At 44.0% G+C, this 27,613-nt stretch overlaps 1 protein-coding gene across 3 annotated transcripts in view; it reads right to left on the bottom strand.

The window, feature by feature from the left end:
* MXD1 (MAX dimerization protein 1) overlaps window positions 1-25,724 on the bottom strand; it is a 33,644-nt gene extending 7,920 nt beyond the window's left edge. The window contains exons 1-6 of one of the 3 annotated variants that reach the window (XM_037886380.2): window positions 25,536-25,724; window positions 24,460-24,580; window positions 23,681-23,793; window positions 22,013-22,092; window positions 20,341-20,405; window positions 18,153-19,075 (exon numbers count right to left, since the gene is read on the bottom strand). In XM_037886380.2, coding sequence (XP_037742308.1) covers window positions 19,021-19,075; window positions 20,341-20,405; window positions 22,013-22,092; window positions 23,681-23,793; window positions 24,460-24,580; window positions 25,536-25,572 — 471 coding nt within the window. In that variant the 5' untranslated portion in view covers window positions 25,573-25,724 and the 3' untranslated portion in view covers window positions 18,153-19,020. Of the gene's footprint in view, window positions 1-6,128; window positions 6,159-11,983; window positions 12,084-13,188; window positions 19,076-20,340; window positions 20,406-22,012; window positions 22,093-23,680; window positions 23,794-24,459; window positions 24,581-25,535 lie in introns of those variants that run through there. The other 2 variants (XM_037886249.2, XM_037886250.2) reach the window with 2 other exon arrangements.
* Window positions 25,725-27,613: the final 1,889 nt, after the last annotated feature.

Below are 27,613 nucleotides of genomic sequence, written 5' to 3' on the forward strand. Positions count from 1 at the left end.
TGCATGCCAATTAATGCTTGCCCCCCACCAATCAGCTCTCGAGTGGTATATAGTTTCCCTACTCTACTGCAGAGTTACTACTGTGACCATCTACTGCAGGTGCTACCATGTGAGGTAGAGCAGGTACACATCACCTTATTCAACACAGACTGAATCTCTTCCTTGAGCATTTCTAGCCATATCCACTGCTGGTTACTAAGACCTTGTCTACAAGAGAAAGGATATGCCAGTATAGCTATCCTGGCGAATCCTCCTAGCTTTGACACAGCTTATACTGGTAAAAGAGGGCTTTTGCTACTATAGCTTATCCTCGTTCCCTGAATAAGATTAGTTATAGCAACAAAAGGACTTTCGCCAATATCAGCTGCATCTACACTAGTGTTTTTGCTGGCATAGGTATGTCAATTAAAGGGTATGATTCCCCTCCCCTCCCCCTCTCCCCCCAGTGTAGCTATGCTGGCAAAACTTTTAAGTTTAGACCAGATCAAACATTTCACATGACAATCTATAATTCCGCTTTTGTGGTCCTTTCCCTTTCTGCACCATTTACTACAACAGGTTGTTTATGTCCCCAAGTTTTAGGTCAATAAACAGATTAATTCCACGTACAATAATAATGATCCTCCAGGATAAGACAGGTTTTAACGTTAAGGGGAATAGTCTTTTATATCAGAAATGGCTACTCTCAGCTACAAGACATGTTGCCACTTGCTATACCCAGTATGCAGTACTTTGAAATAAGTTTTAAGAAGAGCAACCATTTTGAAAGACTGGTTTTTATAATTGATGTATTTGTTGAGCCAATAGTCGATTCAAATAATTATGCTTTCCCATCTTATTAGAAAAGCCTTTCAATTCTGAAATGTTCAACAGTGCAAAAAAAGAGTCCACCAGACTGATAGAGCCCAACTTTTACAGTTACTGTATAGGGAGTACTAATACATAAGAACGTTCATATTGCTTCAGACCAAAGGTCCATCTAGCCCAGTGTCCTGTCTTCCGTCAGTGGCCAATGCCAGGTGCCCCAGAGGGAACGAATAGAACAGGTAATCATCAAGTAAGATCCCCTGTTGCCCATTCCCAGTTTCTGGCAAACAGAAGCCAGGGACAACCTGCCCAACCTGGCTAATAGCCATTGATGGACCTATCCTCCATGAATTTATCTAGTTCTTTTTTGAACCCTTGACCCTCAACATCCTCTAGCAAAGAGTTCCACAGGTTGACTGTGCGTTGCATGAAGAAATACTTCCTTTTGTTTGTTTTAAACCTGCTGCCTATTAATTTCATTTGGTAACCCCTAGTTCTTGTGTTAGGAGAAGGAGTAAATAAAACTTCCTTATTTACTTTCTCCACACCCGTCATGATTTTATAGACCTCTATCACATCCCCCCTTAGTCGTCTCTTTTCCAAGTTGAAAAGTCCAAGTCTTATTAATATCACCTCATATGGCAGCTGTTCCATACCCCTAATCATTTTTGTTGCCCTTTTTTGAACCTTTTCCAATATATCTTTTTTGAGATAGGGCAACCACATCTGCATGCAGTATTCAAGATGTGGGCGTACCATGGATTTATATAGAGGCAATATGATATTTTCTGTCTTATTATCTATGCCTTTCTTAATGATTTCGAACATTGTTTGCTTTTTTGACTGCCACTGCACATTGAGTGGATGTTTTCAGAGAACTATCCACAATGACTCCAAGGTCTCTTTCTTGAGTGAGAACAGCTAATTTAGACCCCATCATTTTATATGTATAGTTGGGATTATGTTGTCCAAAATGCATTTCTTTGCATTTATCAACATTGAATTTCATCTGCCATTTTATTGCCCAGTCACACAGTTTTGTGAGATCCTGTTGCAACACTTCACAGTCTGCTTTGAAGTTAACTATCTTGAGTAGTTTTGTACCATCTGCAAATTTTGCCATCTCATTGTTTACCCCTTTTTCCAGATCATTTATGAATATGTTGACTTGTACTGGTCCCAGTACAGACCCCTGGGGGACACCACTATTTACCTCTCTCCATTCTGTAAAGTGTTTTACATTGTCTCTCTGGTGGTACTGTGTAGATCAGCCTTTTGCTGTATTGTGCAGAAGACAGTGTAAGTATATTCTTAAGACCAGAGGCATCTTAAAAATAATCTGAGTAGCCAGGAGAAAGAAAGACTGAACAAGTAACAGCACTATGAGGTGTCGTCTTCTGAATTACAATCCAAGTTTTGTAAATCAGCAAAGTGTTAAGAGTACTTCAAATACAGACGTGACCATTCAAGTATTAACCTTAGATTTGAGGTAAAAAGCATTGACTGATGAGTGTTTTGGTCACAATGCTTTAGAGAAACAAGACATTTCACACAACTTTCATTTTGTTGGAATGTTGTCCTGGCTCCAGTCTTTTCCTCTAATCAGTAGACATCTAAATTCCAGTCACAGTCCTGCTCTGCCATACATGTATAGGACCTTGAGCCAGTGACTTAGGCCTGGTTTTCAGCAGTGTCAAGCTCCCACAGCTCCCACTGTTATTCACAGGAGTTATGGCTACTCAGCATCTGGGGGGGGGAGGGGGGGAGAGAAGAAGCCAAGCCCTTCATTGTCTCACCACACCTCCAAGGCAGAGTTAAGTGAAAGCTCAGAGCTTTTGAAAATCCCACCCATAGGGTATGTCTACACTGCAATAACATCTGCAGCGAGCCCTAGTCAGCTGACTAGGGCTCAAGGGGCCAGGCTGCAGGGCTGTAAAATTGCAGTGTGAGGACACTAGGACTTGGGCTCCAGTCTCAGCCCTGGGACACTCCCCCTTCATTGGGTCCTAGAGCCCAGTCTCCAGCCCACAGAGGATAAATGCCTTATGCATGTGGTCAGAAGGAGATTTGCAACTAGTGTTGTCAAGGATGACATCAGCTGCAACTGACAGCTTACCTGACACTGCTTCCTGGGTGCACCAACTATTTTCACAAAACTTCACCCCATCTTGTTAATTCCATTGACAACTGTAGCTCCTCTAATGTAGCATGTCAATATTACACAGCATTAAACTGCGAATGCACCTTTACAAATGTTTCCTCTGCCTACCTTTGTTTATTTCCCATCAGCCAGTTTCAGATCAATTGCTCTGGTGTATGCATCTCCATTCATAAACAATCAATTTAGTTAAGCTGCATCCTCATCAAGGCTATGCTACAGTATTCAACTTCCACTACAGGAGTTCTCTAGCACTTTGACAGTGGTTAGAAGTCCATATAGAGGGTACACTGTTTAGTCTGACCTTTGCACATAGGCATATGCCCAGTTGCTTTCATACAGCAGCTATGTGGATAACAATATGCAGAGCTAACTTTTTAGATACTCAAGGAAACCGCTTCACTAGGATATTGGGAGTGAGGATAGTTCCAAGACAGGTGAGTTTCAATACTATTCAAATGCTTTTGTTGATCCTGACATTTAGGTCACATCATTTGGCAGTGGTTGCAATATAACCTGTCTTTGAAATGTCTAATTGTCATAAGAAGCTTCAAATTGAGATGTTGCAATTAATTGCATATCTTGCTCTAAGCACACTACAAGTTAAACAATCATTTCCACTGTAGTTCTGAAAGCATTTTACGTAAACAAACAGAGTGGATAATCTTTACTCCTAGGGTAAATCCAATGCTGGGGCCCAGTGATGAATCCCTGCTTAACACTGTTTGCAACCCCAAAATAAGATCTCCTTCCTTCTGAACAGACTTATCCAACCTGCCCTAATGGAGTTACACAACAGCTGTCTGAAGTACCTACAGAGGTATTACAACTATGATCCACAATACTTAAGTGAGAGACTGCAGTGGGCATCAGGTCAAGTTCAAAGTCACTTCAGAAGTCAAACCCTTAACATTAGGGAGTTTGCACATACTGTACAACAGAAAGTGAGATTCCTAGAAATCTAGCATGTCACTCTCCATGACCCTTGATTTTCCAGCTCCAACTTCTACTTTTAAAGCATATTTCAGCCTCATTTTTAATAAGTGACAATACAACTGCAGTTTTTAAATTAGACAAAGTTCTCCCACTGGCAAAGGCAAATTCCTCAATTAATTTGCTGTCAGAGAGACAACTGGACTTTCTTTCAAGTCCATTGTAATACAGGTAATCAGATTCCTCACATTAAAGATAATGCTTACCAACAAGCCTAATTTTCATCTTAGATGCAATGTGGTATGTATCTAACCAGAATTTGGCCCCAACTATCAAGTTAAACTGGTTCCCATACTATTCAAGTTCCAAACAGATAACCAATGTTGACTTCAAAATTAGGACTTCTGAACATCTGCAAAGTCCTAACAGCTAGATATTAACCCTTTGTGTACAGAAATGTAGAGGAGCCACTTTAAAGTCTCCATAAGGCATCTAAGCAGTTAACTTTTGAGACTAGTGGCAGTTAAAGTCTTAGACATCAAAATATTCACTCCTACATGTACAACAATGAGCGAATAACAATTTTATTTAGAAAGAGAATACATTTCAGAGAAATACACTGGCTGTTTTCCTAATCACCTTTTTGATAAGAGCTTAAAATAAATGACATTTGCTGTACTTCATTGTTTGGGCAACAGGATTTCAATACAACTATGGTGTAGTTGTTACTGCAGAGTAAGTAGGCGAGATGCATTGCATTCAGTAATTTTTAAAGTATTTTTTCTTCAGTTTCTGAGGTTTTCAAGTGATAATTTTGTGACTAGTTTAGATTCTGGAGTGTGTTATCCCGTTCTCTTCTAACCTCAGTCATTTTGGACCTACACTGGATATATCACAAGCCAGGCTAACAAAACAAGTTAACTGGCAACAGACAATACCATACCTACAACATTTGAAAGCAGAATCAGACTTTTGAAGAGGAAATGGAGAAGCTTATAAATGGTACAAAGGCACTTTTCCATTAAGCTACTAAGATTACTGAAGTCCATTTCTAATGAACGCAAGTTCTCTTGTATTGATACTTCCCATCTAGTAAAATACACAAGTAGTATTCTGGAAAGCAACCACCCAAAAGCTTACAATGAACTCAGAGAGCTAGCTAATGAGAAATTTACAATTTACATCTTGTAATAGAGCATCAAAAAGCCATAGAACTATTATGGTAGCCTGGAGTTTCCCACTAATGGGAGCGTCAGCTTGCCATGTTTTTCCCAAACTATCAAGTTACTTATAGAAGCACCACAAACACGAGGATACCTCACTTTACAACTGTAAGTGTTCATACACAATAGCCCTTCTCCCAGCCCCCTTCCTCCCTGCAAGAAGTACACTGACTGAGCCACAAGAACTGAAAACAAAGTTTAAGCCCTCTTATGAAGTTCTCCAGTTTTAAAGAGTTACAGTCTTTAAAATCATGTTCTTATATCTTGACTGCAAAGTACATTTACCAAGATACAGGGTAAAAGGGCAGACTTAATGATCCCACAACCCTGTCAAAACAGCCAACAAAAAACAGGTTAAATTCTGTGTAGTGCTAAGGACACAAACAGTGTGGTAGCTGATCAGATGAGCAGTCTATCTAGACTTATGTACCCTGACAGAAGGTGACCAGAACCACAGGCTTCAAGGAAAGGTCCAAGAAACACTGCCGAAAGCAGTTATGGAATAACTGCACATGGGGGTTATGAGGAAATGTTCCCGATCAGTGCTTAGACTCTGACGGATGAAAAACATATTCCAGGTAAGAGGCCTTAGAAGATCTGGGATTGATAAAATCATAATTCCTAGAATAAGCAGTCTCTAGTTGCTGTAATGCACAAACCTGCGCTCACACGGAACTGTCCATTCTCCCCCACATTGCAGTTTATGCTTGCTTACTGCAGATAGATGTTGTGGAAGTATCTCCTGCTTTCTGACCACATTAGTTTCAGTTTAAAGTGACATTTTAGCTTATCCCGCCTATCCCCACAGCCCCCCCAAACCCAACTTCAATAAAACTGAACTCTTAGATTTAGAGGTTGCTCAGAGAATCAGTCTTGCCTGAGGATGTACCTTGCATGTCCCCCTAATATTACTGCTCCATTGAGGAGGACCTGGACAATCCCACTGGGACATGCAGGGGAATGCAATAAAAGTAAGTGCAAATACTTAATGAATCCTACAAACTCACCTGTTCTTTTCCATTTCATTGTGCGTTGACCTGAAAGATAAACAAGGAATTAGTTATTTAATGATTATCAGTTGCAGATAAGTACAGGCCCTGTGATTAAGAATATCAATGCAACAGTTTTTGTAACCATTCACTGCAAGAGCAAGCCACTAATCCACTTCAGAGAAAGCTGCTAGCTACCCTGGGGCAGCAAAAAGGCTGGAAGCAACCAGGACAAAGTGAAGAAGTGTGGAGCAACACAGTATGGGTTTTCTGCCAGCAAAATGGCAATATAAGCCCAGAAAGAGCTGCAAAACCAAGCGCATGATGGTGGTGCAAACGAAAAATGTGGTTATCTTAGCGTAGGAAGAGAAAGGCAAATTGCCCCATCTTAACACTCTATTTGACATCTAGTCAATTAAGCGTCAAGTATAATTTCAGACTTGCCCCCGAGTGCATTGCCAACTGGCGGTTTGGAGAGGATTTTTAAGTATCTCTCTCCCTATTGCTGTGCAAAAGATTCCCATCATGAGAGAAGCCAACTTTGCATTTTATCAGAGTTTACATATAAAGTAAGAAAAAACTGAAGAGATGGAGAAAAGTTGCCTGAATTCTGTTACTCTTAGGTGGTATTTGTAACTTTTGCTTGAAAACACTGTTATATGGTTTGTGTCTTTAAAGTTATATTCCAGAATAGAATATGGTTTTAAAAAGCACCTTTAACATCAGATATCACAAAATAGTGAAGTAAGTACCACATAACACAACAATAATTAATACACTAGCAGACAAGTGCTCAAACAGTCGGGACACCACAACCTAATGTCGATGCATCTGAAGAAGTGGGGTTTTTTTACCCACGAAAGCTTATGCCCAAATAAATCTGTTAGTCTTTAAGGTGCCACTGGACTCCTCGTTAACTTTTACTGAATTCTTAACTTTTGCTTCCAGCTTTTCATAAAGGATGGCACCTTGAACAGTGCAGCAATGAGCATGAACCAGAGATTTGAGCCCATGGCCTATTGATACCAATGACTGATACCAATTGAACCATGTGACTTGCACACTGTATTCAATCACTAAGTCACCAGCTTTGCAGAGAAATAATATCCTGAAGATCAGGTATGTGAATACAGGACCGCTGTAGAAAACTTTTCCAGAAGCTAATAGACTATAATGTGTTTCACTCTTAAATGGAAGAACGACACATTAAATTTGAGGTTGTAGTCTAGGTTGGTATTAAACTGGTTTACAAATAATTCAGAAGTTCTTCCTTCTCCCCTCGCAAGATTTTAGGGAAACTGTAACAAAACAAAAAAAGAACTATTGCGGGGTTCTCTTAGAAATCAGACGACCCAGAATAACTACAGAGATTTGAATAGTTTTCAAATTACTGTTGACTTAATGTTGAAATGAGGACTCCTAATATATGCACACATGCTCATAACAGAAATCTGCCACAACTGCTCTTTAAAGCTTTAAATGAAGCCTGTTATTCAGGGACAGCATTACTGTGGGACAGAAGACCCAAAGGAAAAACCACAACCATGATAAAGGAATGTATATATCTGAAGCCTTCCATCTGACTTTTCCTGTGCCTGAGCCAGAGAGTGCCAGTTTTCTCACTGTGTTTTCTAGAGGTTTCAATAAACTAAGCAGATTTTATTGTTAAATAAGCTAGGAACTTATACTTTGAGGACACCGCAAATTATATGTTTGGTATTTTTACCCACTTGCAATCCCTCATAGAAACTTCATTCATAATATTTTATAATGGTTTGATCTCAGTGTGGTAAGCTATCCCCCCCCCCCGCCAGTGTTTTAATGACATTAATTTTAACATAGCTCCTTTTGTTTACTTTCAGACTGCATTTCAGAACAGATCACTTTAAATAACGCAAACATTTAGTTTCCAAACAAATTTAAAAGTCACAAGATATTTTGATTTCAACTGAGAATAAAAGGTCCATATTTCTTAGTAGATCATTTAAACGGATGCACATTAGTCTGATATGTAATGGAGACACAAGTTCCCCTGCCAGGGCATCTGTAAATGGCTGAAAAGAGGACAGACATATTTTTGGTTCCACCAGTTTCCTCATCTGACTCTTCTGGATAAAAAGCAGAGAAATAAAGAAGTATAAGTTTGAGCCCTTCCTCACCTCCCAGTTATGAGTTCCTGAGTCCAAGACATTACAATGAACTTGTAGTTTACTAGTGGGCTGTTGCATCATAAATAGGACGCATCAATTCAATATTGGTACCAAAAGTTACAGATGTCTGTTACAACAAGTTTGTTAATAGAATACATCCTCTCTGGACTCAACTGTGTCCAGGAACACATTACTAATGGTAAGTTCTGTATCCAAAAATATAGTTCTATTAGCTGGTGAATTCTATTTTTACAACATAAACCCTAAGGTGGATAGTTTGCATATTTCCATGTAGACAAGATTCTCAGCTCTTAGTGATAAACATTAATTGCCTTTACTTGGAATGTATTCAAAACCATTTTTATCTGAAATGAAAAGGCTGAATATAATAACTTCAAGAAATGTTAGTGTTTTGTTTGCCAGTTTCAAAGCAACACTGATAGCAATCAGCTTGTGTTCAGAACTCCGAACGAACAGAGACCATTTCCAGGAAGTTAATACAGAGAAGGACATGGTAACCATACCTGCACTAGCTAATTGGCTGTGCAGTGTACATAGTACCCATCTTCTTCCCCTTCCAAAAGAGAAAGTGACAGTGTCTCTAATTGGCTTGTCTACAGGAGCCACTGCCACATTTTTGTGAATTGCAGTGTTGCAGAATTTCCATTCCAAAGATGCAGGCTTAACCATGCTTATGGCACAGTGACAGGTCTGCAGACCTAGCGTAAAATGCCAACCTTAAACTCAATATAAAAAGATACCCTCACCTCTCTTCCCCTCTCCCTGACAACCAATAGACAGACCATTTTATTGTCTAATATCAGCTAACAATCATACTGGTCACACAGACCTATTTATCATTATACTATAGTTAATATTGATCACATTCTAGAATGTAAATGCAGAATTTGGGCATGCAACTAGGATTACTTCTGAACTTTGACCTTTTAATGAACACCTGTTCCATTACAGATACAGGAAAATGGCTGCACCATTTTTCATATGAACTCAGTATTAAGTCATTCCATTGTAACGTAGGCTAGAACTAAGTTATTCTTGCTACACTAAGACACCTTCACAATCTGTGTTAAAGGGAAACTATCAGCTTGTAATCTAACCATCTTTAAAAAGAGAATTAGAAGTAGCTTCAGGTATTATACATGCCCTTGGGGCCACTTGCCAAGCTGTGTTTTACAATCAGATGTTCCTATTTAACATATGCCTTTTTCCCCATTGCAGTGAACGTTTCACACAAACAGGAGATAGAAGACCTAATCTGCCCTCCACTGAAGTCAGGGGGAGTCAGGTGGGCCTTAAAAGACTACACAGACCAAAGACTGAAATTGACTATACATAGAGCTGTCCAGCAGAGTAATTGCTCATCTCTATGCCCCTGCCCAATAATATTTCAGCTATTGTAATATCAGGTATTACTTAAACTAAGACAAAATCTCTGTTTTGTTAAAAAGTTTAAAGGGACACTGCCAACTTCAGAATCAAACTGTTTAAAACAAGGAGTCATTTCACATTTCCTAATGAAACAAGAAATATTTAGTCCCTAGACAGAACAGCTACAAACAGGCCAGTAAGAAAGGAAGTGCTCACCCAGACGATATTTAGAGATGAATTTGCTCACACTGCTCTCTGTCTATCGTACTATTTCTCCATTAATTATGATTTGATCTTTAGGGCACTTAATGTATACATAAGAAAGAGCTCGCTCCTCAATGCCAACACTGCACACCTTTAAATACACTATTCCTGCAGGTCAGTTACAAAGTTGAGCTTTACAATCTTAACTATTAAAATGAATTGTAATTACAGAATTCTGAGAGACAGGCTGAAAAAAAATGCTGATTTTCACTAGATGCATTAAGAGGTAGGTCAGCTCTTGTACTGTCAACCTCCATTTCTAAAGGATTTCTAAAAAATCAAAACCCTAAAATTTCTTGACATTTGAGAGGCCTTCCATCTGCATTGTGAAATATGTTTTTCTTAGTATAGAGATGCAAAGGAGTCATTAGGACTATTAGACTTTTCTCTACCACTGGTCAATATACTTACTGTATTAGACATGTATTGAAATGAAAGTCTACAGCCCAAGTAAGATTCCAAACATTGAGGTTGGGACACAAACCCAAGTTCGAAGTTCGCACTGAAATTCCATTCTTCTTTTGCTATGCTGTACCTAAATATTGCAGCACATATGGTGCACATCACGTACTGATCTTAGGCCACTAACCACAGTCAAAACAGGGTGAGTTAAGGACAGAGCTTTAACTGTGAACTTCCTGGGTTTTATGAGTCTCCATCACAGCACAAGCATGACCTAAAGTAGCAGTTTGCATTTATACATACTACTACTAAATGGAGAGAGTTGCAAGCACCTAAAAACAAGACAGGAACTTCAGTTTTAACCTGCAAGTCTTTAGGACCTAAAAGTCTTCACTAAAAAAAAGGCTTGCAGAAGTTGCCGATCCAATTTAAAGTTCAACAGCTTGGACTGAAATGAATTTGGATGGATTAAATCCCAGCAAAACATCTCCAGTACTAGGTGATTTAGCATTTTTAGCTGCCCCAAGAACAAGATCTATATTAAATACAAGATGAATAATCTGTAGCAAAGCTCTAGATGGATTTCAAGATGAACAATAAATAAATCAGGCTGTCAAACAAAAGTGGTACTGGAAGCAAGATTTAATCTAAGTGTCAAATCAGAACTATGTCACTTTCTGCACTCAGTCATATAATTTAGCTTTAGTTAAGAATTCCTGCACAAACACTTAAAGTGAAATAGAAAATGTTAGAAAATTTGAGTCTAACATTGCACATGAATCTTGAATTAAAGATAAGACTCCATCAATTTTCACATTAGCTGTAGAAAACACATTTCTACCATGTTGCATGGCAAAATTCCACATGATTTGTTTGCTGAGAAAAAAATAAATACAGCAAAAAACGACAGTTTCTGTTCTTTAGAGGTTTCCCTAGAAAGTAACTAGTGTCAAAAAGTTTGACTATGTTCATGTATTACAGCAGTTAAACATGCACAAAGTAGTCTAAACGTATGAACACCTATCTCAGTACGAAATATTATAAATTTTACCTTTGAGTATCCATGCTCTAGTGGAAAAGTTTTATTTCACTGACATAAAAAGATATCTGAACAGGTGTGTTAAAAAATACTTCTGCTTTCTTGAAGTGCCAAAACCAAAGTTTGGGCCAAATTTGACTGAGGCATTATATAATTACAGTATATTACCTTTATTATAAGCACATCATGCCTCACTTAATTTTTTTAAATGGCTTGCATTGAAACTAAATAGGACATACCCCTGCAGTGTTTACAATCCAAACATTAAACCACTGTGTTAAAGCAGAAAAGCCTAAATACACAATTGACTGAAAGCAAAAGTGAAACTGAGTAGAACCTTCATTTCCCATGTTAAAGATAGAAGTAAAAAGCCTAAATAAGTTAGGAAATAGTTTTAAAATCTGAGTTAACACAAGGACTTTATCACTGTGTGTTTTCTCACTTGACAAAGAACCCTTCAGTTAAAAATATCACTGTATGGTGAGGTATAAGTTGAAAGACATACCCAACGTTTTCTCAGAGCTGATAATCATACTAGAAATGGCAGAATTTTGCACCACAAGCATCTGCATAAGTCAGATATCACACACGCTCACACACAGATGCAAGTACCACATATTTGCCATTACCTGCTACTACTGCTGTTTTTCTTGGACTTGCTTCTCCGTTTTAAGGCATCTCTGTCCTTGTTATTGTAGGGTAACATAGAGGCATAGCCATGTTCAGCTTCTAAAAAAAGCCAGGGTTTCACTTGATCATTAAGTTAGCCCAAAACATACAGACATCCAGGAGTATTTGGGGGTGGGAGGAGAACATATTTGAAAGTCCAAAGGTGCAAATCAATAAGATTACTTCGTTATCTGCTGAAGAACAACACACAGAGCCTAAAACAAAACCCTCCGGGGCCAGGGAATCCATTGTTTCCAGCACGGGGATGACATGCCCACGCCATACATGGGGGGGGGAACCATGTAGACGGCAAGCAATAGGGATTCTGAAGTGGGGATCTGGAAGATGGGTTGTGTAGGGTCCCTTTCTCCCCATCCCATACATGGGGGTCTCCAGAACACTTGTTTCTTGGAGGGGACACCCCTGCATGGAAGGAGCTACACAAAAAGCCAGGGCGTTTGCGCGCGGTGGGATTATTCCCCACGAGTTGCAGCGCGTGCCTGGGGGTAAGGATCTTTCCACCCCCCAAGATGGGCGATCGGGGGGAGCCAAGCTGAAGGGGGGGGGAGCGGGGAGGGCCCCGGGGGGAAGAGCAGCCGGGCTAGGGAAGGGGGAGCCCGTGGGGTGGGTGCGGGCGATGGTCACCGCTCGGGATGGGATCCTGGCTCCTGTCGGTTCCGCTTTCCGCCGACGACGGGTGGGGTCTGGGGGGGAAGGGGGCGCAGGCCGCTGCCGACGACGGGTGGGGGCGGGGGCGGTCTCCGGTCAGCGCCCCCCCGTCGGGGAGAGCTCGGCCGCGGGGGAGGCCCTTCTCCCGGGGGCTGCTCCCTGGACCCTCACTCGCCCCGGGCGGGGGACGGGAGCCGGAGAGCGAGTGCCGAGGGGGCGGCGTCTCGTTCGCTGCCGACGGCGGGGGGCAGGACCGGGATCTTCGGGGGGGGCGACACCCCGCTCTCTCCTGCGGGGGGGGCGAAACCAGGCCCCGGTCTCTCCTATGGGGAAAGGGGCCGGGCCCGGAGGGGGGGGTCTCTCGCGAGGGGACTGAAGGGGAGGCCCTGAGGGGGTCGTTCCCGCGGGGAGCTATCCCCGAGGCCGCGGCGGGACCCCGAGGCCAGGCCCCAGAGGAGCGGGGCAGGGCAGGCTGCTGCCTCCCGGGCGCCGGTACCTCGCTCTCTCCGCTCCAGGTACTCGGCCGCCTCCAGCAGCATCTGGATGTTCACACAGACCCGGGTCGCCGCCGCCATCTTACGCCACTGCCGGGGCCCTGCGCTCGCCCTGCCGCGGAACCTCACGGAGCAGCAGCTGCAACAGCCGGTCTCCACAGCCCGAATGTTTACCCCCCTCCCTCCTGCTCCGCTCTGACAGACCCCGGGCAACCAACCCCCCCCCGCCGCCGCCCGCAACCCAACCCACTGCCCCCTGCCAGCGCGGTGCTCATTGGACACCCAGAACCAACGCCCAGCCTCTCATTGGTCTGCTCAGATAAAGACGCGCCTCTCTCTATTATCCTCACCTATGATTGGTCCTTTTGTCCATATTCCCGCCTCCTGAGTATAAGTCCGCCTCTTTTCTTTCATTGGCCCAGTAGCCTGAGGTCCCCGCCCATCCCTTCGCTACCTCCTAATTGGCCAAATCTTAGGAAGCCCCGCCCTTTGCGCGGTCCAAAAGGACAACTGCTCTCACAGCCCCGCCCCTCTCTCCCCCTTTGGAAGCTACGATTGGCTACGACTTTCATTGTTCCGCCCCCCCCAGTCTTCTCCAATAAGCTTAGCCAACTATGCCCCACCCCTTCCCCCGTTTCTTACCTCTAATTGGTCAAGCCTTCCCAAAGGCCCTCTCTCTATTGTGTAAGTCTCCCCCTTCGCAGCTTCAACCGTCCACTGGCTCCTTCCAACGGAACAAACCAATCAGCGAGCAGCAAGGCCAAAGAGGCGGGGACAAAGCCCCTGGGGCCAGGTGTCAGGCTTCGGACCCTAACAATGCAGGGACCAGGAAATTCCAAAGGGCGATGCGGGGGGGGGGATGCAGGAAGGGGTGCAAGGGGGGAGAAAAGAGGGATGCAGGGAGGGTGCAAGGGGCTGGATTCAAGGGGCAAGGTGCAGGGAGGGATGAAAGGTGGAGACAGCATGTAAGCGATAGGGAGGGTAGAAGGTCCAGGTGGCTGGATGCAGTGGGGGATATAGCTGCAGACATGTGCAGTGTAACACTGATGATTAGACAAAACAAAAGGCCACCCGAAAAAAAACAACCTATCCCCACCCTTTTACAACAGAACATCGCAGGACTCACGTGGGAGGGCTTTTGCATGATGTTTTGCAAGGCTTTAGTGCATCCCTCCCTTTCTATTATTCTCTATAGATCAGGAACTCCCCTCATGCTGTGCATCACTAGCACTGGCCCTTCAGGTTTTTTAGAACTGGTTGTCTAGGCTGCTTCTCCTTGCCCTGTGCTGATATGCCAGTACTACCTGCTTCACGCTCATGGGCACAAAGTCAGACCCGCTCTGGGGAAAAGGCTGCTTCAAACACTTCTGCCACAATTTGTGATTATTTAAAGCTGAACTGTGCTGGTAAAGGTGCATACAGTAGAACAGGGCATGATAGGCATGGAGAAGGCTCCAACTCAATAAATTGGTTCAAACAATGAGCACACGCTGATTATTGTCAGACCAGCCTCCCAAGAAACCACCTGTCACTGGGGGTTTGCAACTTGGCCCTAAATGATTCCTCTGGCATGAACTCTGACATATAAATCTAAACAGTACTTTGACCATTTAACCTGACAACATAATAAAACATAGATTGCTGTACATGCTTGGTTTCTGTTCTTGTAAATCACGCCATGTCCTATCAGATCATGCCTACATGTACAAAGGAAGTGCACAAACAACTTTTACATGATCAGAAGTGACTGGCAGGTGTTCTCTTGCATACAGCATTCAGCCAACCGGGCTAACATTTGCCTCACTGACCATAACCGCCACATGTAAATGAGGGACAACTACGTTTCAGATCCATTTTTAAAAAAGCAATCAGTAAATGGAGCCATGAAAAGCAACCACAGAAAATAGCATGCAGTTGAAGCAGCAGAGAAAGGCACGTTACCTCTGCTCTTTTCAAAGAGCAGGGGGAACCCACAACAGTCAAAGATCGTCAATTTCCTCTTTCCAAATTCCAGGGAGGAGCATGTCTGATGTTGCTGCAAATAGCTGAACTACCATTAAGTCACAGTTGTTTAGAGCAAACACGTCTACACAAAAACTTACTATGCCTGCCTTTTCTCCTCCTTTCCTGCTTGCTAGCCTCCACTTTTCCTATTTAATCTTAGTGTCTTGGTCTTTTTCAGTGTCTGTATTCCCTCCAGCCTCATTTTGCTATTTTTCAGCTAGTTCAAATATTTGCTTTCCCCTGAGACTCTTGCTAACCCCACAAAATTCTCTCTTTTCTAATTGTGCCTCTCTCCCCTCACCTATTAGGTTTTTTCCCCCTGTGTATCCCAGCCTGTTCCCACCTTCTCTTCATTTCTGCTTCTCCAGAGCACTGTCTACCTAACCCTCTAAAAATTTGTATGTTTTCTTCCAGCTGATAATGCTACACTTTCAATAACTCAGTAGTCTCCAGGATACCTAGTTAGGCAACATCAGAGTAGAGGCTCAATATTACTCTGATAGATAGTAGGAATATACATTAGTAAAGGTCCCTAGGAATCTGTTAACCATGTTGCCTGAATTGGGGATTTCCCACTGTGACAGAGGGCATAGCAAACCCTCTTCTCTTATTATGAACATAATACCATGGCTTCCAGTCCTTCAGTTTTTCCAAGGACAATGTCAGGCAAAGCTACATCTCAAAGCATGTGGCTAGTTGTGTTGGGGGATGGGGGGGGGGGTCGGGAGTACAATGTTAATTGCAGGTGGATTCCTGAAACACCTGGAATTAAGCTATTTTGTATTGTTATAGAAGGATTGCTGGAGTTGCTTTAGCCCTAGCCCACACCTCAGTGAGACATGCAGGACAATGATCTCCCAGAGAAGCATCACATGATTCTAATGCACAGAGAAGATAAGTTAGTGCTTGACGAGGAGCATTTGTTTCTGCACTGGTATGGAGTCCCTCAGGCAGCAGTCACCTCCCAGGGTTAGAGGTGAGGGTGAAGAATTCATCAACAAACCAGGACATGGTGTTCTAGGACAACCAGACACTTGCTAATGATTGTTTTTTAATCAATCAGTTAAGGATTTAAGGTAGTAATACTCTATTTCACATCCTAACTTGACATGGTTCAGGCAACCAGAGGGAATTTATCGGAGGTCAGCAAAAAAGAGGCCTCCCGCTATATTGTGCTAATCAAGACTTAGGGTAGGATAAAGCCTTGGAATAAAGACGTTGCCCTCACCTCTAGGCTGTTTTAATCTATGTTTGTCATAGGCCCAGTAGAAAACTGGAATCCTGCCTGAGATTAGAATCAGGCATGAGCTTTAACAGAACATCTTCATCTCCGCTGTGGTTGTGTTTTGGGGTGGGGGAATATCATTGTCCTCATGTAAAACAGAATCTTCCCAATGGGAAAAAAATTACAAAAGCCAGCACAAATTAGACAGTGTTAGACATTTAGATTTTCTACAGGCTTTCGGTTCCTTACTGTGACCCACTGTCCTGGACTTCTGTCTGCAGGATTCAGACATCATTCTCAGGGTTTGCATGTAAAATTCCAGATCTCTCTTTCCCCCCACATCTCTAAAAGAAATCCAACAAGGCATGATTTTACATGTTCAAGAATACACAGCAGAACCTGACAACACACATACAGCATCGCTCATAAATGGCAGGTTCTTTTCAAGAGCGTTCAACAGGCAAATCATTTTTTGGTCTTTGGTATTGTAAAGAAATTTCTGTAGGGTATTTTGGCGTGCCCTCTCCAGACTTTAGGGAGATATCTGAAGGCACAAAGAATGCTTAGCCAACCAGCACCAACTGAAAATCAATCGAACTGAACACCTGAAACTTATTTGTGCCTTTGAAAATCTTCTTCTCCTCATCTAATGACTGGCAGTTCTACATTGCAGGCTGTCAACTTCCTCAGTCTTCTGTTATATGCAGTACGCTCTTTACTCACTGTTTTAAACAGGCTCTGGCCATACCTTTGTTTATTGGTTTTGCTTGCCCAATTTCAACAGTCTCCATTACCAGGGTTCAGACTGTGCTTGGCATGAGTGTTTTCTGACTGCGTGGCATCCTACTAGTATCAGGTCCCTACATTTATTTGTGTGGGCTGAATAAATCCTAATGCCATTCTAGGTCACTGGAGGGTTGCACATGTGACTTTAATCTGGATTGTTCCCTCTGTCAGATTAGTTGGGGGAAAGGAAAATATAAAATCATGTTTTGCTTGTCAATGGTCATGGAGACTACTGGAAAAGCTGTGATAAAATGTGAAGGATGGAGTAGCAGAGGGGCTTTAGCAAACAATCTCACCTGCCAAGGCATGAATACTTAGCTTGATTAAAAAAGAAGAACAGGTCATCTAAGGCAAAGGCTATTTGCTATCCAAGTCTCAGAGGTTAAAAGGTACATGAATGCAAGAGATTTTAACTATTTGCATAATGTGAGAGTTATCAAACTTTTGATCAGACCTTCCCAAAACCTCAGTCCACAGCCTACTGGTGGTTTAGGATCAGCTGCTGGTGGTTCAGAGACAGCAGACCGGTCCCACAGACAGAGGAAAGAGGAGATGAAGAATAATAGAGAGCAGGATTAATATTTTTCAAAGGACAAACACTGCTTATTGAACTAGGAAGAGCTAAAATACACACAGCACTTTTCAAATGTACCTTCGCCATGAAAGTAATGGCGGTATTTGCCACAGGGACGTTATGCAATCATGAATGGGAGAGGTGGTCTACATGATTGCGAATGGGAGCAGAGGTGTTCATTAGGCGTTTTATGTCAAATGGGCGTGTGGTCTACTCTACGAATAAGTTTTAAGCCGCCACTTGAAAAATCAGCCATTCCATGTGCTGCCACCTGCTGGTATGTGTGTGAAATGGTACAGCAAATAAACCATGGCATCTGAAAACGGGTGTTTATAAAAATAATCTAGATGCATAGTAAGCAATGAAAGCGGAAGGCATTAAATGTTTCACCTCTGGGTCTTTAATATAACCCAGATTTACCTCCAAACTTTGCTCAGAGAAGCATCAGCCTCAAGAAGAATTTTAAGTAACAAATCTGTAAACTAATATGAAAACTGAGGAATATTCAAACACGTTATGTTTTTCCAAGCCAACCAGTAAGTAAACTCACTGCAACCCTTTGACACTATGCTATACTATCCTACTCTACTCGGTAGTTCTTGACAACTTTGATTATTAACTAGTAAGGAAAGGGATAAGTGAAAAGTAAGGGGGGGGGGGGATCTTAAATTACGAAAACAATTCTCTTTCAACATTCTCCCATGAGCACACTTTCAAAATAATTCTGTTTCTGTTTTAAACCCTCAACCAGATTTATCTTCACAGTGATTTATCCCTCTGTTTGACAGGCAAATAATTGCCCAGACATCTCCAACAGCCTCCTCTCTGGTGCTTTATTCCTGAGCAACGCCATCATATTTTAATTCTGGGGTGGGGGTAAATATATACTGGTTTTTATTGTAACTGACAATATTTCGTTATTTTAAAAAACTCAGAGAAGAAATGAAAAATACATCTAACAGGAAAGTCCTGACAGGGAACAAAACAGGCCTGAACATATTCAAACCCAACATTTTGAGAAAGCATCATTTTTACCCTCTCTTCCCTCTCTTTGCAGGCAAAGCAAGCGTTTCTGGACTCTCATAAATAAGCTGATTTCTTTTTACAGTGAGAAGCTGAGTTCCTGTCTCGGAGACCCCAGCACACACAAGTCACAGCGAGACAATAAAATATTAACCATTCGTGCTCCAGATGTCATTCTTCATAGGTAACAAGAAGTTACCATTCTTCATAGGTAACTAGACATCAAGCAATAAAATCCAACGGTCTGTTGAATCCACCTTTTCTGTTCATGTACTGCCTGTGATGAGGGGAAAGAAATCAGCATAGTTAGAACTTAATTGTCTGTACTTGTGATGAGCTTTAGCAGCTCCAATCTACTCATATGGGATTGGTGTTTATTAAAGTGCTGGTGGAAATCCAGCACAGGTTGGCTGGGACAGAATGCTGCTCCCACTCTACGACAGCTTGTCCGTGCCTCATGTGACATGAGCTGGGTGTTCTTGAGAAATACCAAACAGGATTGGCACTAACTGGCATGTCTGATGGGAGTCTTAGCGAAGAAGTCATGGTTGAATGAGCCATGGAGAACTCACCCAACCACTGGAGCTAATCACTACGGTCAGGTCTACACCAGCAAACCCTTCATGTCTAGACTGAGCTTATATTGGCCACACACAAACACACCAAAAAAAAAAAAAAAAAGAGGGGGGGAGGGGAGAGAGGGAGGTCTTTACTAGCATAGCTTTTCCTGATGTAGTGATCAAAATAAGTTATACCAACAAAGGCACTTTTATGCCAGTACAACTGGATCTGCACTAGGGCTTTTGCCAGTTTAGAAATATTGGCAAAACAGATAGCACACTCCTGCTATACTGACAAAAGATTCTAGTGCAAACCTGGCTTATGTCAGGCTGCGGCACACTGGTTCGGAAGCTTGCCATGCCTTTGCCAGGCTGTTCGTGTTCAGTGGCTAAAGGACTTCAGTCCGCAGGGCCATCAATACAGTATGTTTCACAGGTGCTTAAGTTTAACTTAGAGATGCACGGTGCACAAAAAAGAGAAGGTAGGCTACATTTTTCAGGCAGTTACAAGAAGCAGGGGGAGAAGAGTCCCAGTGACATTCTGTCCCACTCTAGCCAAGTGTTTACAGTGTGTTTACTGCCACAGCATCTGAGCTCCGTACAAAGTTACATATATTGAAACAGGGAGCAAGTGCACCTTTGTTCTTTGGTTCACTCCTCTCTCCATTAGCAATGGAGATTTAGAGAAACTAGAGGCAAGAAACATATCTGTTTCGAGTAGTGTAGAGAAACACATTTGCTTTGAGTAGTGTATAACAACTGCTGAGGTGTAAAATCAACAAGCACTCCTCAATACAAATGAGAATGACCTCTCAGTCAATAACCCTAAAGACCGCCATACTTCTCACCAGGACTACAAGGCCTTCTCTGAATCAGATTGTCCTGGAAAAGAAATTATGTCTCCTCCAACATACCCATGCAGGCAGCAGATATTACAGCCTCCAAATCAGAGCAAGTCTGTCCAAGTGGTAGAAACACAAACCTGTACTTTCTCTTCTGTGACACGTTTATAGCATAGGCATTTACAGAGCCATCCACTTTCTTCCCCTGAAAGATACAATGGGAAAGAGAGCTCCAAAACTCAGTGTGTTTTACAGAGAACTGTTTAGGAAGAGGCACAGCAACACAAGGGCACAGGTTGTGGAGCTGGGATCAACACATCTAACCCAGGGTATGTCACTCTTAGGCAAGCCAACTTGAAACCAGAGACAAGGTGGGTGAGGCAATGTCTTTTATGGGACCGACTTCTGCTGGCGAGAGAGACGCGCTTTCGAGCTTACACAGACCGAAGCCTACACCAACACTGCATGTAAGCTGAAACCAGTTAGTACCAACTTTCTAGATCTTTGCCAGGTTAGTTTTACAATGCAGATGAATGGAACTAACAGAGCAAACCCCCTTTTCAGAAGCAACTAACTACAGACCTAATCACTTTCCAAAGGTCACATCATATCACAAAGCTCAGTGTTAACTCCCACCTGCTTCCATGGGGGTGCCGTGAAGAACAGTGGCAGGATACAGCTTTGTCTAACCAAGGCTGTAGCATGGATAGGAGGCAGAGTTGGAACATGTTTTTATACACTGTAACCAGGCCTCCCCAGGGCTCTGAGTAAAAGGGGCCTTAGTACCCATCAGGAATAGGAAGGATGGTTTAGTGGATAGGGCACTTGTCTGTGATTCAGGAGACCTGGGCTCAATTTCTGGCTCAGCTGCAAGCTCCCTGTGTGATCCTGGGCAAGTCACTTAACCTCTGTGTGCCACAGTGCCTCATCTGTAAGACAGGGATGATACCACCCTACCCCCAGGGGAGTTCTGAGGGGCAAATAATGATTACAAGGTGCTATAACATGAGTGGTGCATAGACAGACACTACAGTTATGATTAATTAGCACCAATAGGATAGTAAACACTATGACCAGTATTAAGTGTTTGCAGGATCACACTCTTAGGGAGAAGTATAGAGTCACGCTAAAGGACTGATCCAAGCTCTGCAACTGGAATTCCACACTGTGGGGCTGTAGCCAGGAGCTAGCAGATCAAAAGCAGTAGAGGCAAGTGACAAGAAAATAAAATCAGTACATCCGCATTTTTCCACAACAGAAGCCAATATAGGAAGCCCTGCTCCCTCGGAAACCCACAGGGTTTAACATCTCACCTGAAAGCCAGTACCATTAGAAGCACAGCACCACACTGGGGTATCCGTTCAAGATCCAGCGAAACACTCCCCCTGTCCCAGCACAGCACTGACTTGGTCCCACCTTACTTGTCTTGTGAGGGCTCAAGGGCTCACAGCACAAGGGGGCAGAGCTGCCAATCATGACCAGTATGTTGAAGTCCCACGCTAATTCTGTATTATAAGATCAATACTGTCTCGCCTCTGTAGTTCCTATCAACAATACTCTTCTGATGCAATGTTTCAACACACTGATGAGTTATTTCTTGCTACTTACTGACAAACTGAAAAGCTGAGACACAGACCTGTAACATTGAGAGATTTAATGTTACAGCAAAACAGCGAACCTTCCTCCATCCTCTTGTAAAGGATCTTCCTAAACTTACCAAGATAGCTTGGCTATACCCAAGAATGAATTGTAAATATAATTTGGAAAAAGGTCAGGACTTTTTACTTAAGTTCTATGGAACAGTCCACTCACTTTTGTTGTGTCAAAGGATCCAAAGCCCATTGTTTTCATCATCTCGATTTCCTCCTCTGTTTTGCCTTCCATATCTTCTTCTGAAAAGACAGAAAGATACAAGAAGGATATGAAATATAATACCAGGAAAAATTACCAGGCACTTGAAGGAAACTTATTGAACATGCTGATTAGGAAGGTAGAGAATAAAGATTTGTGCGTGTGACAAAACCACTATGTGTATTGCAAAACTGGCTCTTTAGTCTGCCCAAACACAGCTCTGGAACAGAAAACTGGTCCAGGGGTAGAGGAACAACACAAGGTCAGATTTGGCCCAAAAATGGAGGTTTCGCAGATGTTTGTTTTTACAGTATCTAATGAAAATATTCCCAAGTTCCTTTGCTTTTAAATGCCAAAGAAAAAACAAAAACAAACACTCCCCTACAGTGTTTGCAACCCTTGTGCTAGCGGAGAACTGACCAAAGAGAACGGCAAGAAGAGCACAGGGAAATTGAGATTTATTTTTAAATTCAGTCTTACTAATGTATTAGTTACACAGTACCACACGTGTGCATGGTGTTTTACAGATGAATAGGAGTGCAAGATCCCAGCCCTCAGGAGCTTGCGACCTAGCTAGACAGAGATATATAACTAGAAGCATACAATGACGGATGATTAAGGTGCGATATGGGAGGCAACAGAAAATGGAAGGGAAACTTCCTCTAGGGGAGACAATGTGGTTTCAATTTCTTTTTTGGTTTTTACACATATACTTGAGATACTTTTTTTTAAAAGCAAAACTTAGCAAGTATAGCAGATGACAGAGGAAAGTGAACTGCTTTGTTAGGAATGCAGATAAGAGTCACGCTGGTGCTTTGGATGGACTGCACAATACCAGGCAAACCACAACTACCCTGTATTTCAGTTCTGCCCCATTATACAGATGGGAAAAATTCCTTACCTCATCCTGTGTGTGCGCTGCCTAATTCATTAACATTTGTAAAGTGCTTAGAGATCCTCTTAGATTAAAGACACGGTCAGGCCTTACATCTTGGGATCAGATCTGTAAGGGCTAACTCTTTGGTCTTGCATGGAGTCCCTTTGCAGTTCATGGACCTCCATGAAGCTGCAAATGCCTGCCCCTGAAGAACCAACTGCAGAAATACTGGAGTTGCCAAATTCAATCAGACCCAAGGTCTATCTAGTTCCTGTCTTTGACAGTGGCCAGCACTAAATGCTTCAGAGGAAAATGCCAGAAACCCTACCGTAGGCAGCATGAGATGATCTGCCCTACCTCCTAACTCCTACTAGTTAGTGACTGAATTGCGCTCTAAAGCATGAGGTTTCATATCTCTTCCAGAACGGTTTTTGTGCATTAACTATGACTAAGCACGTGGAATGGGGCCTAGGAGGGCAAAGTATTATTAAAAAGGGTTGCATGGGTCCAGGGCTGGGGTGCACTCGCAGATGGAAAAAGGATAATCGAGGGAAAATTTGACTAGCATCTGCCTTTAGTAATCCTGCTTTATGCAGTTGCAGAAGCCCTCACTTTCACAGGCATCTACTCCATTTACCAATTTTATTTAAGTCCAGTAGATTTTTAACTGGTTCTCTACACATCAAGGTAAGATCAACACAAAGCCCCAAGAGCCAGCTTTGCTTCCCTAGGTTAGGACTCTGCTCTGTTACCGGTGATCTGATGCTCTTTGCTTTTGGCATCTTTGTTTTCTTTCTTTTCATCGTCTCGCCTTTCCTTCTGCCGGGACGGGGAAGAAGAGCTGGATCTGTGCCGTCTCGGGGACCTAGAATTTCACACAAGTACAGATTTCAATCTAACAACAAGAGAGGAAACTATTGCAGCAGTTAACACAGTAATAAGTGCTGGAGGTTGAATCTACAACAAACACTCAACTACAATCCCACCTACAGCTTTACGTGTGACACCAAGGAAGCAGAATAATGCTTATGCGGTGTTACAATGGCTGGCATTGTCTTAGACACAGGCAGAGGGGGCGCACAAGGAAACACTATCTGTTGTCTCATCTTATCCTTAGACTGTAAACTCTTTGGGGCAGGGACCATCTTTTTGTTCTGTGTTTGTACAGCACCTAGCACAATGGAGCCCTGACCCATGACAAGAGACCACAGGTGCTAACGCACTCCAAACAAACAAACAAACAATACAAGGAGGCATAATTTCATCACATTTGCTCTAGTTAAGTAAAGGACAACACAGGTTGAATATTAGTAAAGAGCCTCCTAACGGTGAGATCTGTCTGACCGTAGAATTGTTTTTTCCTCCCCTCAGCCTGCCCAAAAACCCATTTCCCACACCACGGAAAGGTAGTAGTACCCTGTCACCTTGTTGATATCACAGTAAGAATTACACCAATAAGAACAGTGGGAGAATGGGGCTGTCAGCTAGAAGCTCTGCCTATTGGCTTCAGATAATTCAGACATTTTCTCACCTGGATCGCCTCCTGTGCGGGGAACGGGAACGACTCCTCCTCCTGTCCCTCTCCCGGGACCTCGAACGCTCCCGTCGCCTCCTCTCCCTCTCCCGGGAAGCAGAACGAGAGCGCCTGCGTTCTGAAAGAAGCGGGGGGTGCTGATTAGTGTTGGCTAGCTGGAACTATCACTACCCTTGTTATAGCTTCAGTAAACCCCTGTGTTTATAAGGGAGTATCAGCCATGACTAAAACTAAAAAAAGGGGAGAAGGATTTCTTCCATCCCCTAAACCTCAAGACTTGCTCAGCGGTAAAGAGGATTGTCCTAAGAGCAACGAGAGCAGAGAAGGAAAGATGAGGAACGCACGACAGCACTTGTTGCAAAATTCTGAGTTCAACTTTTCAGAGGCAAAGAAAGGGAAAACAGTTAAGGCTCTATTACCAACGTAGAAATAGGGACCATCCCTCCTAACAGACAAGATGCTGGTCAGCGAGCGGACAGGGGGATTGGATTCTAGGGCTGGCTCATTTCCCTTCCTTTAACAGCCGGCCCCCTCCCTTTGCTTTGTGGTGCATCTCCCCTCCACCCTTGTATCAGGGTAGGGATCAGAGATCCCCTCTCCTGGAGGGAGGCAAAGCTCCCGTTACCCCCATATGCGAATAGGTCTCCCTGTTGCCCCGTTATCTGGCTTCACGGGGTCCCTCCCCTGGCTGCGGAGCGATCTCTAACTCATCCCCTGTACCAGGGCAGAGATCAGAGGAGTCCTGCCTTTCTGGGTGGGGGTAATACTCCCCCCCGCCCCCCGACAGAGATCCAGTCTCTGGACGATGGGGCTAATGTCTCCCACACACCCCAGGCAAGGACTTAGACGCCTCCCCTCCTCTCTTGGTGCGGGGGGGGGGGGCTTCCATTGACCCCCCAGGGCAAAGATCAAGGGCTCCTTCCCCTACTCCAGGGAGGTGCTTCCCCCCCGCCGTAGGCCGCGGACCAGCGGTTCCCTCCCCCAGGCGGACGGTGCATGTGAGACCCCCCCCCCCGCTCCTCCTCTATTGCAGGGGGCGCCCCGGTATCTCCGCCCCCTCCCCAGGCGCTCACCCCTCCGCGGGGGGGACCTGGAGCGGCTCCGGACCATCCCGCCGAGCCCGGACCCCAACGGCTCCCTCGGCCTCAGCCCCCAGCCGGCACGCACATCCGGCAGAAAAACCCTCCGCCGGGCACTTCCAGTGGGCCGTCCGTCCCCGCTCCGGCTCCGGCTGGGAACTCGCTCCGCCGCATGTTTGGTTCCGGGGCGATGGGGTTCCCCTGAGCCCCTCTTTGGGCTGGGGCGGGGCCCCTGGAGAGGCCCCGCAGGGCACAGCCTTGCCCTTATCCCCCCCCCCCCCCCCGCCGCACACCAACCAGATGGCAGGGCCCAACCACGAGGGTTTGTCCCGAGTTGCAGTGCCCAGCCCATGTAGGCTCAGGGCCTGGCCCGTGTTGGAGTTAGACCCCAGCAAACCCCGAGTGTGGACACGGTGGGTGCCAGTGCTGCGTTGTTTGCACCAGCGCAGCTACCCCGGGGATCGGCTGGGCTGCATTGGTGGCCACAGATCCCAGCGCAGACAGGACAAGATCCCAGCATCCGCGCACCTCCCTGCTGAAGCCCCAGCGCAGCCCCCGCCACCCACGACGTGTTAACGCACAAGCATTTGTCTCCGTTTTGGGATCCCTCGCGGTGCCAGCTTGTGCCGCCCGCTCAGCCCCAGCTCGTGCTCCGTGGCACACGTGTCTTGTCCGTCGCTGCGTGCAAGCCGTTTTCACAACCACAAGGGCTTGCACACAACATTTTACCTGTCTGCGCGCCGGGGGGCTGACTGATACCCAAGGATATTTCTGATTGCACGTGCGTGTGAGTCACAAGTCACACAACTCCGTCTTTCAGACACTGCCACTCATATTTTCATCACTCTCTTGCCCATACCAAATGTTGTTTTCTTGTGTTGTGTGCTCATCGCTATTCCCATGGCTCAAAGATGGCTTGGGTAATCAAGCCTTGACCCACTTGGGTGTCAGGCTAGCTATGCAGCCTTCCCATCTAGCAAGGTTCTATGGAATTTATTCATTGTGTGTGTGTGCTTTTGAGATGAGACTTTAAGAACTGATAATACTTAGTCCTGCCTTGAGTGCAGGGGACTGGACTAGATGGCCCTCAAAGTCCCTTCCAGTTTTATGATTCTATGAACTGAGGCCTGTTTGCTCTGCCTAGACATTAGTCACCTCAGGGAACTTTTCATAAGGGACAGGAATTGCATAAGTGTCCTTGGACACAATTTCCTTTCTCCCTGCTGTTTGCAGCATGCTGTGCACCAGCTGTTGTCCTCCAGTTGTGAGGTAGTTGCATTTCAGGGGTGTTAGATATGTAGGCACTCCGGGATCCTTCAGGCTAAGTGTAATCTTGAAGCATGACAGGTCACAGGCCATGAAATGCTCCTTCTGTATATTACAACAAATTAGCCTAATTCCCAATGCTCCTTTCTCTTAAATGTGTTGGATTCTCACTTAATTCTCTACTCAGCTACGTTTTTTGTGATGCTTCTGAGTTCTCTCCTTCTCCTCCTACCGCACCATAATTCCTTGCAGCCATTCCACCTTATATTTTGACCAGCACATTACATCTTGTAAGCAATCTAAGTAGCTTTGGGCTGGATCACTGTATTGGTGGGAGACATCCAAGGAGTATCTAAGATGCTGGTGATTCAATAGGTGGTACTTTTCCCTGTGAAAGAGTAGTGAGACAATAACCCAGCATAGCATCAGGAGGTGCCATCTTTCAGTGAAGATATAAAACCCAAGGCTTGAGTAACTGTGGGCATTAATACAATCAATTCATGTTACTTTGGGGGTGGTATCATATTCCAGCTGTGTTACATGGATTCTCTGAGCTGCTAATTTGGCAGCCTGGCAGAGAAAGACCCATATGAATTCCTACCGTCTTAAAGAAGGACAAACAGGACTACAGGGACTGGATACAGGGATCTTATGCACTGGTCACATTGGGCTGGCTTATATCATCTTATCAGGCTGGTATTTTCTCCAGGACTTCTGTCATGTGCTTTAGAATCTTCAATTACCCGTAAAACAAAGGCTCTAGCCCTTAAAATTCCAAAGAGAACATTCAAAACGGGAACCAGATG

This window comes from Chelonia mydas, chromosome 26, assembly GCF_015237465.2.
Source record: "Chelonia mydas isolate rCheMyd1 chromosome 26, rCheMyd1.pri.v2, whole genome shotgun sequence".
NCBI lineage: Eukaryota > Metazoa > Chordata > Testudines > Cheloniidae > Chelonia > Chelonia mydas.